General features: G+C 44.6%; 1 protein-coding gene across 2 annotated transcripts in view; it reads right to left on the bottom strand.

Moving 5' to 3' along the window:
* The window catches only part of LOC120997968 (probable cation-transporting ATPase 13A5), a 275,887-nt gene that overhangs the window by 218,987 nt on the left and 40,177 nt on the right, over positions 1-16,723 (bottom strand). For both annotated transcript variants that reach the window (XM_040428353.1, XM_040428354.1), the window contains exon 3: positions 16,415-16,549. In XM_040428353.1, coding sequence (XP_040284287.1) covers positions 16,415-16,549 — 135 coding nt within the window. The remainder of the gene's footprint in view (positions 1-16,414; positions 16,550-16,723) is intronic.

Below are 16,723 nucleotides of genomic sequence, written 5' to 3'. Positions count from 1 at the left end.
GAATCTGCTTACATTAACAAATATAATAAGTCAAAAACTGAAAAATGGTGGTTGGGGGGTGACAGAAGCCCTTTAAGTCTGTACTATTAAGAAAAAGTATCTCCAGCACAGCGTTTCTAGGCATGCAGCAGAACATCACCATGGCCTTTTTTTTTTCTGCCTTTAAAATTACACCCATAGAGTAGGTAAATCCAGACTGCTGTAACATCATCCAAACATTATGAAGACAGTAGATGATTTGGATGTATAAGCTCAACTGCCTCAACCCACATGGTCTGAATGAGGCCTTTGATATCAATCTGTAAGATATGGCCTCCACTTCCGAACATTTTTTATTCATTTTTTATTCATTTATTTACTTATCTGTTTTTAATACACAAAACAAAAATATAAACGCAACACTTTCTGTTTTGCTCCCATTTTGCATGAGCTGAACTCAAAAATCTGAAACATTTTATACATGCACAAAAGACCCATTATTCTCAAATATTGGGAGGGAAGGGATGCAAATGAGCTCTTAACAAGCTCTGCCTCTAATGCCACCAGATGTAACAGCCGTTTCAGGGTGATTGCCCTTCATCAGTGCAGAGCAGAGAGTACTGGCTTAACTGGGTGAGAGGCCTGTGTCCACGTCAGGGGGGAACTACTCTCCTTAGGGAGAGATCACCTTAATCAGTGTGAGGAAACTTATAGGCCATACATGCTCCTCTGGAATTCTGGGAGGGAAGGGATGCAAATGAGCTCTTAACAAGCTCTGCCTCTAATGCCACCAGATGTAAGGCAGCTATCCTATAAGTCAATGTTCAGCTCTTAATATAAGCCTTGAGACATGACTTGGATATTAAATAAGCCAGCACCTCATCTGCAGACAGCTGTTTTGGGGTGATTGTCCCTCATCAGTGCAGAGCAGAGAGTACTGGCTTAACTGAGTGAGAGGCCTGTTATTGCACAGGTATGCCTTAGACTGCCCACAATAAAAGACCACTCTGAAATGTGCACAGTTTTGCCTTACTGGGTAAGGGGGGGGGGGGGTCTGAAAACTAGTCAGTATCTGGTGTGGCCAATATTTGCCTCAGTGCAACAGATCTCCGTCGCATAGAGTTGATCAGGTTGTTGATTGTGGCCTGTGGAATGTTGGTCCACTCCTCTTCAATAGCTGTGCAAATTTGCAGAATATTGGCAGGAACTGCAACACGCTGTCGTATACGCTGATCCAGACATGTGGGTGACATGTCCAGTGAGTATGCTGGCCATGCAAGAACTGGGATGTTTTTAGCTTCCAGGAATTGTGTACAGATCCTTGCAATATGGGCCATGCATTATCATGCTGCAACATGAGGTGATGGTCGTGGATGAATGGCACAACAATGGGCCTCAGGATCTTGTCACTGTATCTCTGTGCATTCAAAATGCCATCAATAAAATGCACCTGTGTTCGTTGTCCATAAAATACGCCTGCCGATACCATAACCCCACCGTCACCATGGGCCACTCGATCCACAACGTTGACGTCAGCAAACCGCTCACCCACACAAAGCCACACACACTGTCTGCCATCTGCCCTGAACAGTGAAAAACGGGATTCATCCGTGAACAGAACGCCTCTCCAACATGCCAGATGCCATCAAAAGTGAGCATTTGCCCACTCCAGTCGGTTACGACGAACTCGAGTCAGGTCCAGACCCTGATGAGGACGACGAGCATGCAGATGAGCTTCCCTGATATGGTTTCTGACAGTTTGTGCAGAAATTCTTTGGTTATGCAAATCGATTGTTGCTGCAGCTGTCCGGGCGACGATGATGGAGGTGAACATGCTGGATGTGGAGGTCCTGTGCTGGTGTGGTTACACGTGGTCTGCGGTTGTGAGGCCGGTTTGATGTACTGCCAAATTCTCTGAAATGCCCATGGAGACGGCTTATGGTAGAGAAATGAACATTCATTGCTCTGATAGACATTCCTGCAGTCAGCATGCCAATTGCACGCTCCCTCAAACGTTGAGACATCTGTGGCATTGTTCTGTGTGATCAAACTGCACATTTCAGAGTGGACTTTTATTGTGGGCAGTCTAAGGCAAACCTGTGCAATATTCATGCTGTCTAATCAGCACCTTGATATGCCACACCTGTGAGGTGGGATGGATTATCTTGGCAAAGGAGAAGTGCTTACTAACACAGATTTAGACAGATTTGAGAACAATATTTGAGAGTAATGGGTCTTCTTTGTATGTAGAATATCGTTCAGATCTTTGAGTTCAGCTCATGCAAAATGGGAGCAAAACCGAAAGTGTTGCGTTTATATTTTTGTTCAGTGTATTATTTTTCATTCAACCATGTAATACTTTTTGCTATTATTATCATAATTTTATTAGCATTGCTTACAAAAGGTGATTTGCGCCAACACTGGTTTACGTCACCTTTAAGCTTGTATTTCTTACAGTGATTTGGGTATGTTAAAAAGAAAACAAAAATATTAATGATTTAAAGATAAACGGTCTTAGATGTTCCTACCTTGGTGATATGTAATCGCCGGGGTATGTCCTACTAAATGCCCAATATGTGGGTCAGCCTACAGTATTCCCCAAGTATCGAAATAGGATATCCCTCACTTGATTATGAGCATCATCAAGCTCTCCGATAATGCAAATCTGTTGTGATTCAGATATCCATTTGGAGGGGGTCAGGAGAGATTCCCTATGACAGCCCAAAGCATGTTGTTATGTTTGATTTAGCACAGAAGGGGATAGCTGCGGTTTGAAAACCGCTGTCTCAAACCTTTCACAGAAATGCAAAAGTCCCGTAAGTTGGTACAGTTGCAGCGGAGACGCAGATATTGTCCCCATGGAATACTACGCTTAAGGGCCAATGGGTGACAGCTGTGCCAATCAAATAAGCTATTGGCCGTTTGTTTCCTAAAAAGCCGAGCGCCAATGTATCCATCTGAATCCTTATAAATGGTAAGGTCAAGGAACGTGATTGAATGATAATGGATCTCAGATGTAAAATACAGACCCCAATCATTGTTGTTGAGGTTCTGGACAAAATCATGAAAGGTATCTTCGTCCCCTTTCCATAGAATCAACACGTCATCAATATACCTCAACCAGAGTGCAATCCTCCACCATATCCCGTTCCTAACCATCCAAATAGAGGTTTGCGTACGTGGGGGAGATCCCCATCGCCACGCCCCTCACTTGATGGTACCCTTTGTTGTTGAACATGAAGTTATTATGGTTCAAAATGAACTTCATTAATCGTAACACAAAGTCATTATGGGGCCACAGATGTACACATCTTTGTTGCAAAAAGGACGCCACAATTGCACATCCCTTATCATGTGGGATTGAGTTGTACAGTGCCTCTACATTCAAACTGGCCAGGCATACGTACATATCCACCTGAAGGCCATCCACCCTTTTGATCACATACATACAGGGAGTGCAGAATTATTAGGCAAGTTGTATTTTTGAGGATTAATTTTATTATTATTGAACAACAACCATGTTCTCAATGAACCCAAAAAACTCATTAATATCAAAGCTGAATATTTTTGGAAGTAGTTTTTAGTTTGTTTTTAGTTTTAGCTATTTTAGGGGGATATCTGTGTGTGCAGGTGACTATTACTGTGCATAATTATTAGGCAACTTAACAAAAAACAAATATATACCCATTTCAATTATTTATTTTTACCAGTGAAACCAATATAACATCTCAACATTCACAAATATACATTTCTGACATTCAAAAACAAAACAAAAACAAATCAGTGACCAATATAGCCACCTTTCTTTGCAAGGACACTCAAAAGCCTGCCATCCATGGATTCTGTCAGTGTTTTGATCTGTTCACCATCAACATTGCGTGCAGCAGCAATCACAGCCTCCCAGACACTGTTCAGAGAGGTGTACTGTTTTCCCTCCTTGTAAATCTCACATTTGATGATGGACCACAGGTTCTCAATGGGGTTCAGATCAGGTGAACAAGGAGGCCATGTCATTAGATTTTCTTCTCTTATACCCTTTCTTGCCAGCCACGCTGTGGAGTACTTGGACGCGTGTGATGGAGCATTGTCCTGCATGAAAATCATGTTTTTCTTGAAGGATGCAGACTTCTTCCTGTACCACTGCTTGAAGAAGGTGTCTTCCAGAAACTGGCAGTAGGACTGGGAGTTGAGCTTGACTCCATCCTCAACCCGAAAAGGCCCCACAAGCTCATCTTTGATGATACCAGCCCAAACCAGTACTCCACCTCCACCTTGCTGGCGTCTGAGTCGGACTGGAGCTCTCTGCCCTTTACCAATCCAGCCACGGGCCCATCCATCTGGCCCATCAAGACTCACTCTCATTTCATCAGTCCATAAAACCTTAGAAAAATCAGTCTTGAGATATTTCTTGGCCCAGTCTTGACGTTTCAGCTTGTGTGTCTTGTTCAGTGGTGGTCGTCTTTCAGCCTTTCTTACCTTGGCCATGTCTCTGAGTATTGCACACCTTGTGCTTTTGGGCACTCCAGTGATGTTGCAGCTCTGAAATATGGCCAAACTGGTGGCAAGTGGCATCTTGGCAGCTGCACGCTTGACTTTTCTCAGTTCATGGCAGTTATTTTGCGCCTTGGTTTTTCCACATGCTTCTTGCGACCCTGTTGACTATTTTGAATGAAACGCTTGATTGTTCGATGATCACGCTTCAGAAGCTTTGCAATTTTAAGAGTGCTGCTTCCCTCTGCAAGATATCTCACTATTTTTGACTTTTCTGAGCCTGTCAAGTCCTTCTTTTGACCCATTTTGCCAAAGGAAAGGAAGTTGCCTAATAATTATGCACACCTAATATAGGGTGTTGATGTCATTAGACCACACCCCTTCTCATTACAGAGATGCACATCACCTAATATGCTTAATTGGTAGTAGGCTTTCGAGCCTAAACAGCTTGGAGTAAGACAACATGCATAAAGAGGATGATGTGGTCAAAATACTCATTTGCCTAATAATTCTGCACTCCCTGTAGTATCACGGACATAAGATGGAAGGGCCGTGACAAAAGACCGGAATTTTTCATCCACATAGGTACTGACTGGATGAGTCAAACTCTCCGTACCTGAGACTATCAGTCTCCATTTAAGTGGGTTCAGGCCTTTATGAACGTTCGGTAAGCCATAAAAACAAGCCATTTTTGGATATGGAGGCAACAAAAAATCCATCTCAGTTTTGCTGATGAGTTTGGATTAAAGGGCCTGTGAGAGTATTTCATTCAGCTCTTTTTTGTCTAATGTCAAGGGGTTAGTTGGCAAAATGCTGTAACACTTACGCTCCTTCACAATACTGAGACACATACAGTATCTATATATTGGTTACAATCCATTGTAACCACATTTCCACCTTTAGGCTTCATGCACACGACCGTTCCGTTTTTTGCAGTCTGCAAACCGCGGATCCGCAAAAAACAGAGGCCGCCCGTGTGCCTTCATGAATTTGCAGAACGGAATGGGCGGCCCAATGTAGACATGCTTATTCTTGTCCGCAAAACGTACAAGAATAGGACATGCTATATTTTTTTTGCAGGGCTTCGGAACGGAGAAACGGATGCGGCTCAGATGGGGACCCGAAAAACGGTTGTGTGCATGAGGCCTTATCTGAAGGTTTGATTATAATAGAATGGTCGGATTCCAAAGCTCTCAACCCATCCCATTCTTCCTTTGTCATATTGCTGTGCCCAAATTTTTGTCCATCTAGGGTACCTAGTTGCTGTATGACCATCTTTAAAAAGGGGAAGTGTCCCTCCTGTTATGGTCCCCCATTGTATTGGCCAGCCTCTGGATACAGGAGCGCTTTGTTCCGATCAGGTGACACTGAGTGGGTGTGGCCTCAATATACCAGGGGGGGGGGGTTGTGTTTAAAAGTCAGCGGCTGCGGTGGCCGCTTCACGGCCGTACTAGTGTCGAAGCGCTGCCTCTTTGAGGGTGGGCAGCGACAAACCGCCTTGATAACTGAAAAAACCTGAGGAGGTTTAGATTTAGGAAACACCTCGAGCCAAGGATGTATAAGCAATTAGCATAGTCAGATTATCTCAGCTTCTATATGAACAGTTAGCAGTAGTAGTTAAGAGTCCCTGACTGGGCGCAAGTGTGTGTATGGGCTGACAAGCAGTGTGGAGTGTCAGCGTGTGTGGTGTATTCAGTCTTCTAGGTGATACAAAATAAAGTGATTGAATATCACAGAAGATACATTGTAGCCAGTCAGGTATTTTATTTAAATGGCATGCAGCGTTCAGCCCGTGTTTTTTCATCATACCAGGCTGATGCTGCGGCTTATGTTTAATGTTGCAGATTGTATTGGTTTTCTAGCTGTGGGGATGATCAGCTAGTTTATAGTAGCTTTGATATTATTGTTTTATTAATAATGTCCCTCGCATCTCATTTATTCTTGCAATAATTTATCCAACCATGTAACAATCTGACCTGTCATAGTTTACCAATCGACTGTCATGATTAATATATTTTTACTCATTTTTACCACCTGTCACCTCCATCATTATTATTATCAGTCATCATCCCTGTTCATTCATAATCCTTCCAGCCATCCCGTCATTCCTTACTTCTGTGAGCTTATGTCCCTAGTCTACACTCTTACCCCACATTTGCGAATATAGTCTAACCCCTCGACCATTATTACATTTTTTATATTTTATATATTATTATTAATTATTATTACTTATTCATTATTATTTAATCAGTGCCCACATTCTTTTATTATTTTCTTTATGAATTCATTATCTATTTAATGCCCACAGTTTGTTCCTTTTCCCCATAGGGTCCTCTTGTCACTTTAGGTGACTAGATCACACTGCCGCTCCCTCCAGCTTAACCAGGCATACAGCTCTAACATTTGCGTCAGATTGCCTAGCAACGTGGTATCCACATGATCGGCCCTGTGGTCACGTGACCACGGCACTCCGCTCTGGGCACCTTCTCCTCCAAGGCCCTAAGATCAGATAGTACATTGTACCTGTCCAGACTAGCCTGCATACTATGCATCTGGCAACTAAGGAAAACAGACGTCACGTGACCCCTACTGTGGTCACGTGAACCCGGCTTGATCATGTGACCCTTCTCAGAGATTTTTTGAATACTGATTTATTTATTGAGTATAAAAAATTCTTATGTTTGACCATTTGAACCACCAATGTCTTAGTGTATTTTATTGATATACATGTTTATTTTACTATTTTGGTCTGCATTTGGTGCTTCTTCTTGGGGGACCACACCCCTGGACCACCCCCAAACACCCCCTCTGACATTTAACCAATTTTTTTGTGTTTTTTATATGTATATAAGGATTCTTTACGGTAAGAGCAGTGAGACTATGGAACTCTCTGCCTGAGGAGGTGGTGATGGTGAGTACAATAAAGGAATTCAAAAGGGGCCTGGATGTATTTCTGGAGTGTAATAATATCACAGGCTATATGTCACAACCAGACAGTTGAGAAGCTCTGACAGGAGCTTTCCAGATCCTCCTCCTTGAGTTTCTTTGTTTTGGTTAAGTTCCTCATCTCGTTAGTCTATCTCAGCTGTCATACAGTTGGACTGATTGCTTCCCTTTAAGTTCCTCCCCATGATGCATTAGGTTGCGGCTTATACAACTTCCTGGAGTGTGTGTGCTTGCTGTTTCTGTTTCCCAGTCCTCTGCAAGATAAGTGCTGTTCCTTTATTTGTGATTTTCTGTCTGCTGGATTTCAGGAGACCCTGACTCCCTCCGTGTCTAGTGTAGGGAGCCGGTGGTCGTGTCCCCTCACTATTGTAGGGTCTTCAGGTATTGGATAGCCGAGGTACGTGGATATGCGCCCATCCACCTTTGGGGTGTTCGCATAGGCTGAGCAATTAGGGAGAGTGGCAGGTCTCATGTAGGGGTCTCCTTTTTGTTCCTTAGTTGTGGATCCAGTGAGTCATTATTGTATTGCATTGTCTTGTTTCCTGTACACCATCCGTGACATTATAAGCCGCCAAAACCGTCTCAAGCATGGATCCGGTTTCACTTTTGGCTGAGCGCTTCCAGGGTCTTTCATTGGAGGTAGCTGATCTCCGTAAGACTTTTTCTCAGTTTCAAGTGACCGGTTCAGCTTGTGTTCATGGAGTTTGTTCTGAGCCTAAGATCTCGCTCCCGGATACGTTCTCCGGGGGTAGTGAGTATTTTGTGCGTTTTAGAGAGGCTTGCAAACTCCATTTTCGCCTTCTTCACCATTCCGCTGGTGATGAAGAACGGAGGGTGGGGATCATTATATCGCTGCTCAGGGGTAACGCTCAATCCTGGGCCTTTTCGCTGCCAGAGGGGGCCCGGCCCCTCCGTTCAGTGGATGAATTCTTTTTAGCCCTGGGTCAGATATATGATGATCCGGATCGTATTGTTTTGGCTGAGTCTAGACTATGTCTGTTATGCCAGGGTAAACAATCCGCAGAGATATACTGCTCAGAATTTCGGAGATGGGCAGCTGATACTGGTTGGAATGATGCTGCACTCCGAAGTCAATTTTGCCATGGTCTTTCAGAGGGATTGAAAGATGCATTTGCCTTTCATGAGAGACCTACCTCCTTGGACTCTGCTATGTCTCAGGCTGTTCGTATTGACAGGCGTCTTAGAGAGAGAGGAGAGATCTCTCCTTCCTGTCATACTCAGTCCCGGGACAGTGCAGCGGTCTCTTTCTGTGCGCAGAGGTCTCAGTCGCTGTCAGCCCCTTCTGAGCAGGAGCCCATGCAGCTGGTGTTGATTGCCTCTGACAATAGAAGATTCAGCCCGCATGGGAGGGTTTGTTTTTGTTGTGGAGGTATAAATCATTTGGCAAATGTTTGTCCCTCTAGGAGATTCAGGCAGTTTTCTGGGAGTAATAAAGAAACAAAAAGGAAAAAAATCTTTTAAAAATGTTCCGTCTGTTACTATTGGCAGGGTTGAGGCGGAAATTGAAGGTTTTCCGTTTGCTTGTAGTTCCCGTTTTGTCCTGCCTGCTAGGGTAGCCCTAGAGAGAGGGGGCATTTTTTGTGAAATTTTTGTGGATAGTGGAGCAGCTGTCAATCTCATTGATAATCAATTTGCAATAACTCATGGTTTCCAGGTATGCACTTTGGGAAAGGATATTCCTGTTTTTGCTATTGATTCCACTCCACTTTCTCAGAAATCATTAAAGGGCATAGTTCACAATATCCGTTTAATTGTGAGTGATGCTCATGTTGAGGATGTGTCATGTTTTGTCCTTAGCGGTTTGCCTACTCCTCTTGTGTTGGGGCTACCCTGGCTCACTAAACATAACTCCACCATTGATTGGCAAGCGAGGCAAATAAATGGTTGGAGTGACTTTTGCAGAGTGAATTGCCTCATGACATCTGTTTCTGAGGTTTCTACTAAGACTGTACCACCTTTCCTCTCTGAATTTTCGGATGTCTTCTCTGAGAGTGGAGTTCAGGATTTGCCCCCGCACAGGGAGTACGATTGCCCTATTAATCTCATCCCAGGCGCCAAGCTGCCTAAATCTCGTTTATACAATCTTTCCCAACCTGAGAGGGTCGCTATGCGTGCTTATATCTCTGAGAGTCTGAGAAAAGGACACATACGACCCTCGAAGTCACCTGTTGCCGCTGTTTTTTTCTTTGTTAAGAAAAAAGATGGTTCTTTAAGACCTTGTCTGGATTTCAGGGAGCTGAACAGTATCACTATTCGTGACCCTTATCCGCTTCCTCTGATCCCGGACCTGTTTAACCAGGTTGTTGGGGCTAAAGTCTTTTCAAAATTAGACCTAAGAGGGGCATACAACCTGGTCAGGGTCAGAGAAGGAGACGAATGGAAGACGGCTTTCAATACCCCTGAGGGCCATTTTGAGAATTTGGTTATGACTTTTGGTTTGATGAATGCCCCAGCCGTTTTTCAGCATTTCGTGAACAGCATTTTTTATCATTTAATGGGAAAATTTGTATTAGTGTATTTGGATGACATTTTGATTTTTTCTCCTGATTTCAAGACTCATAAGGAACATTTACGTCAGGTCTTGCTCATTCTGCGGGAGAATAAATTATACGCGAAACTGGAAAAATGTGTGTTTGCGGTTCCAGAAATTCAATTTCTGGGGTTTCTTCTCTCCGCTTCTGGTTTTCGCATGGACCCCGAGAAGGTCCGCGCTGTGCTTGAGTGGGAGCTTCCTGAGAATCAGAAGGCGCTGATGCGTTTTTTGGGCTTTGCCAATTATTACAGGAAATGTATTTTGAATTATTCCTCTGTTGTTAAACCACTCACTGATATGACCAGAAAGGGGGTAGATTTTTCTTCCTGGTCGGTAGAGGCGCGTAAGGCCTTTTCTAATATCAAGGAGAGTTTTGCTTCCGCTCCCATCCTGGTACAACCTGATATTTCATTACCCTTCATAGTTGAGGTTGATGCTTCTGAGGTAGGGGTGGGTGCGGTCTTGTCTCAGGGTTCCTCTCCTGCCAAATGGCAACCATGTGCCTTTTTCTCGAAGAAACTCTCCTCCGCAGAGAGAAATTATGATGTGGGAGATAGGGAATTGTTGGCCATCAAGTTGGCTTTTGATGAATGGCGCCATTGGCTAGAGGGAGCCAGACACCCTATTACCGTGTTTACTGACCATAAAAATCTGGCCTACTTGGAGTCAGCCAAGCGTCTGAACCCGAGACAGGCCAGATGGTCTTTGTTCTTTTCAAGGTTTAATTTTGTTGTCACGTTCCGCCCTGGGGTTAAGAAGGCAGATGCCCTGTCATGTTGTTTTCCGGGAGGTGGGAATTTTGAAGACCCGGGTCCCATTTTGGCTGAAGGTGTGGTGGTCTCTGCTCTTTTTCCTGAATTGGAGGCAGAGGTGCAGGCAGCCCAGTCAGAGCAGTGGCGTACCAAGGGGGGGGGGCGGGGGGGGCGGCCCGCCCCGGGTGCCACTCAGAAGGGGGGTGCCAGCCGCGACTGAGGATAAAAAAAAAATGTGGCGAGTGGGCCGGCCCAGGCGTGGCGCTGTGATAGGGGCAGGGCTCCAGATGGTCTCTCCCTCCCCCTGTGCTGCTGCCGCCGCGGCCAATAAGAAGAGGGACAGGGCCGGGGGAGGGGCTGTGGCCACTGCGCCACCAATGAAGATAACTGAGCTGTTAATACAAATACAGGAGGCGGGTGCCGGAATCACATAGCCTGCAACCGACCTCTATGACAGGGAGCTGCGATCAGCTGCAGTTAACCGCTCAGGTGCCGCTCCCTGTCATAGAGGTCGGGTGCCGGCTATGTGATTCCAGCACCCGCCTCCTGTATTTGTATTAACAGCTCAGTTATCTTCAGAGTGCCCCCCCCCAGTATAATAAACATTAAATGCGCCCCCCCCCCCAGTATAATAAACATTGATTGCGGCGCCCCCCCCCCCAGTATAATAAACATTGAGTGCGCCCCTCCCCAGTATAATAAACATTGATTGCGGCGCCCCCCCCCCCAGTATAATAAACATTGGTGGGCAGTGGCAATGAGGGTTAAAAAAAAAAAATTAACTCACCTCCTCCAATTGATCGCGTAGCTGCTGCCGGTCTCCTTGTAATTTCTTCAGGACCTGTGGTGACGTCACTGAGCTCCAGCCTCTATCACATGGTCCATTACCATGGTGATGGATCATGTGATGTATCATGTGATGAGCTCAGTGACATCACCACAGGTCCTGCGTCCTGAAGAAAGTACATGAGACCGGCTGCTACGCGATCAATTGGAGGTGGTGAGTTAATTTTTATTTATTTTTTTAACCCTCATTGGCACTGCCCACCAATGTTTATTATGTTGGGGGGGGGGCGCACTATGCCACCAATGTTTATTATACTGGGGTGTTGGGGGGGGGGCACTGCACCACCAATGTTTATATGTTTATTATGCTAGGGAGGGGGGGCGCACTGCCCACCAATGTTTATTATGTTGGGGGGGCACACTGCGCCACCAATGTTTATTATGTTGGGGGGGCACACTGCGCCACCAATGTTTATTATGTTGGGGGGGGCACACTGCGCCACCAATGTTTATTATACTGGGGTGTTGGGGGGGGGCGCACTGCACCACCAATGTTTATATGTTTATTATGCTAGGGAGGGGGGGCGCACTGCCCACCAATGTTTATTATGTTGGGGGGCACACTTCGCCACCAATGTTTATTATACTAGGGTGTTGGGGGGGCGCACTGCACCACCAATGTTTATATGTTTATTATACTAGGGAGGGGGGGCGCACTGCGCCACCAATGTTTATTATGTTGGGGGGGGCGCACTGCGTCACCAATGTTTATTATACTAGGGTGTTGGGGGGGCGCACTGCATCACCAATGTTTATTATACTGGGGTTTAAGGGGGTGCAGGTTTTTATTTTATTAAGGAAGGGTTAAGGGGTCTATTAAGGGGTGGTTAATGGGTTTTATTAAGGGGGGTTAATGGGTTTATTTCGTTAAGGGTGTGTGCAGAGGTTTATTTTATTAAGGGGTTTTATTTTTATTTATAAATATTATTGAAAACATTGAAAAAAGTTTGTGCATGTTTTCTTAACTTTCTTGGGGGGGGGGGGGCCGTGCCAAACAAAGGGTTCGCCCCGGGTGCCAAATGCTCTAGGTACGCCCCTGAGTCAGAGGCTCCTGATCTTTGTCCTCCTGGGAGGTTGTTTGTGCCTCTCGCTTTGAGACACAAGATTTTTAAGGAACACCACAATACGGTCCTTGCTGGGCACCCGGGGGCAAGAGCCACACTGGATCTCATCGCTCGGAGATTCTGGTGGCCTGCGCTTCGTAAGTCGGTTGAGGGTTTTGTGGCAGCTTGCGAGACTTGCGCTCGTGCCAAAGTCCCTCATTCACGGCCATCAGGTCCTCTCCTTCCCTTACCCATTCCTTCCCGTCCTTGGACACATCTGTCCATGGACTTCATAACGGACTTGCCTCCTTCCTCGGGGAAGACTGTGATTCTAGTGGTGGTGGACCGTTTTAGCAAAATGGTGCATTTCATCCCTTTTCCTGGTTTGCCCAATGCTAAGACGCTGGCGCAGGCATTTATTGACCACATTGTCAAATTGCATGGTATTCCTTCAGACATAGTCTCTGATAGGGGCACGCAGTTTGTTTCCAGATTCTGGAAGGCTTTCTGTTCTCGCTTGGGGGTTCGGTTGTCATTCTCTTCTGCTTTCCACCCACAGTCGAATGGCCAGACAGAGCGCGTCAATCAGAATCTGGAGACATATCTGCGCTGTTTTGTGGCGGAGAATCAGGAGGATTGGTGTTCTTTTTTGTCCCTTGCTGAGTTTGCTTTAAATAACCGTCGTCAGGAGTCCTCTGATAAGTCACCATTTTTTGGTGCATATGGGTTTCATCCGCAGTTTGGGACTTTCTCGGGAGAGGGGTCTTCTGGTTTACCTGATGAGGACAGATTCTCCTCGTCTTTGTCATCTATTTGGCAAAAGATTCAGGATAATCTAAAGAGCATGAGTGAGAGATATAAGCGTGTGGCAGATAAGAGACGTGTGCCTGGTCCGGACCTGAATGTTGGTGATCTGGTGTGGTTGTCTACCAAGAATATCAAATTGAAGGTTCCCTCCTGGAAGTTGGGTCCTAGGTTTATTGGGCCTTACAAGATCCTGTCTGTCATCAATCCTGTTGCCTACCGTCTTGATCTTCCTCAGACTTGGAAGATCCATAATGTTTTTCATAAGTCCTTATTGAAACCTTATGTTCAACCTATTGTACCCTCGCCTTTGCCTCCTCCTCCGATTATGGTTGATGGAAATCTTAAATTTCAGGTCTCTAGGATTGTGGATTCTCGTCTTGTCCGCGGTTCCCTCCAGTACCTCGTTCATTGGGAGGGTTATGGTCCTGAGGAGAGGATGTGGGTCCCAGTGACGGACATTAAGGCCACTCGTCTCATCAGGGCTTTCCATAGGTCCCATCCTGAGAAGGTGGGCCCTGAGTGTCCGGAGTCCACTCGTAGAGGGAGGGGTACTGTCACAACCAGACAGTTGAGAAGCTCTGACAGGAGCTTTCCAGATCCTCCTCCTTGAGTTTCTTTGTTTTGGTTAAGTTCCTCATCTCGTTAGTCTATCTCAGCTGTCATGCAGTTGGACTGATTGATTCCCTTTAAGTTCCTCCCCATGATGCATTAGGTTGCGGCTTATACAACTTCCTGGAGTGTGTGTGCTTGCTGTTTCTGTTTCCCAGTCCTCTGCAAGATAAGTGCTGTTCCTTTATTTGTGATTTTCTGTCTGCTGGATTTCAGGAGACCCTGACTCCCTCCGTGTCTAGTGTAGGGAGCCGGTGGTCGTGTCCCCTCACTATTGTAGGGTCTTCAGGTATTGGATAGCCGAGGTACGTGGATATGCGCCCATCCACCTTTGGGGTGTTCGCATAGGCTGAGCAATTAGGGAGAGTGGCAGGTCTCATGTAGGGGTCTCCCTTTTGTTCCTTAGTTGTGGATCCAGTGAGTCATTATTGTATTGCATTGTCTTGTTTCCTGTACACCATCCGTGACACTATAGCTACTAGAGAGGGGTCGTTGATCCAGGGAGTTATTCTGATTGCCTGATTGGAGTCGGGAAGGAATTTTTTATTCCCCTAAAGTGAGGAAAATTGGCTTCTACCTCACAGGGTTTTTTTGCCTTCCTGTGGATCAACTTGCAGGATGACAGGCCGAACTGGATGGACAAATGTCTTTTTTCGGCCTTATGTACTATGTTACTATGTTACTATATATACCTGCTTTAAGTGTTAATATGTTATACATGCAGTTTTTACCTGCTGAAGGGAAAATAAATCCCTGAAACGCGTTGTATCTTCTGCTTAAAAAACTACTGACAACCTACATCAATCTGGATCTTCCGATAAGACCACCCATTCTTAGGATCCACCCTCTACCACTTAGACAAGCTTCTTCTAGAGTTGTGCCTAAGGTTTGCATAACTCCTTAAGGTGAGCCTCCTATTTGGAGCCCAATACTTACCTTTCCTATACGTTATTACCCTATGGTGCGCCTCTCTTACCTGTTTACCAACAGACGACACCTGTACTAAGGATAACTGAAGTGACAGCACTGGATCTGCAAGCAAACTGTTTTCAATTCTATATTTTAAGCTAATCCTTAAGGTAGTCCAGTTGCTAGCTGAAACCAGACAACCCCTTTATGAGCTCTAAAGCCTCATAAAATAATTTCAGCATAAATGCGTGACAGACTGCAAATTACAGCACAACTACTGGTGATTGCACATAGTGAGATTTCATGATATAATATTGCAAAATCATGTGTTTTTTTTTAGCTATAAATCTGGCACCACACATCTAGGGATATATTAGCCAACAAGAAACATAAGGACGGACACGTTGGTATGCGGTCTGTAAATCTTCCATTATATGGTCACTGTATGCTGGTAATATTGGACTCATTATCAAGTTTTACCATAATTTTTTATTCAGCAGCAGTATTCAGTCACTATGTGATGGGCATGGTGTAGAGGTATTATTTGGCCCTTTTATAGTGGTATTACGTGCTTACTGTATGACTGTATTGTATTTAGAGGTTATGTACAGTACAATAGACTTTGCGGAGTAGAAGATGCAGTTGATTTTCCTCCTTAAGCTTTATGTTTTTTCTGTTTCTTGCTTTATAAATTTTTTTGATGTTGTCTTTTTAACTGAATTATCTAGGAACTGCAGTTGTGCCTTTCTCTGCCCCTTTGCCCCTTTGATTGGATATGGCCGGAATAAAGGCACCTGTGTTTTTTGGAATACAACATTGTCATTATTAAAGGTCTTTGTGATTTGACCTGAAATGCATAGATGTTGTGTGAATCACTGGATTTTATGAGCATGAAGAAATAAAAGCTGTGTGGCTTTTTTTGGAAGCTGGACTCCCCCCTCTTTTTTTTAAATAAATGGTTTAGTGCTGTGTTCTCAGCACCGCCTGTGCTTCCACGTTTAATTAAACCAGGTGAGCTCGGCTATTTCACTTCAATTTGATATTGTAGTTGTTTTTCTTCCTGTACACCAGCGGCCACATCGTTTGCTCTACTGTACATCCTGCCCTGCCTGTCCTAGCAAGTGTTGGACAGGTGGTAGAGTACAGAGACTTACATAGCAGGATCAGGGTCTTGTATAGCACACTCTGTTGTCACCTGACATCCAAAAGAGCAGCTCATCCTGGGAAGGACAGAGGGCAATACAGAACATGTAGTACCACACTGTACTATGAAGAGGAGCTACTCGTCAACCAATACAGATTTTTCCAGAGAAATGCCCATGCTGATTGGTTGGATCTGAGTCTGAGGTATTGTATCGTATGTTGAGTCTAGTTTCCACTTACGATGGCCCAGGAAAGACCATTGTAAGTTGAGAATACTGCATCCTGAGGCAATTGTATCTTGAGGGACCACTGTATACAGTTTTATTAGAACTTACCCAAGTCTGAGGCCTAATTAACAACTCGTGTAGTTCAGATGTTTCCATCTTTGCTGTTTCAGAATTAGGTGAAGCATGTGATGAATCTGAATGGATCCATTTTACTTTCTTCTTGGTGTACTTCCTAAATTCATCCTGTGTGGTCATAAAAAAACAAAACAAAAAAACATACCTTATTATCAAGTAATAATAAACTCAACTTTGCATCCTTCTATTCAGTTTTCTAATTAATGCACACAACATAGAAACAACTACTTCTATCACTAATATTACAACCAAAGCCTTAAAAGGGTCATTTGGAATATTTAG

This window comes from Bufo bufo, chromosome 4 (genome assembly GCF_905171765.1).
Source record: "Bufo bufo chromosome 4, aBufBuf1.1, whole genome shotgun sequence".
In the NCBI taxonomy this organism is placed as follows: Eukaryota; Metazoa; Chordata; class Amphibia; order Anura; family Bufonidae; genus Bufo; species Bufo bufo.
Note: the sequence above shows the minus strand (reverse complement) of the source record. Positions and strands in the feature narration are given on the sequence as shown.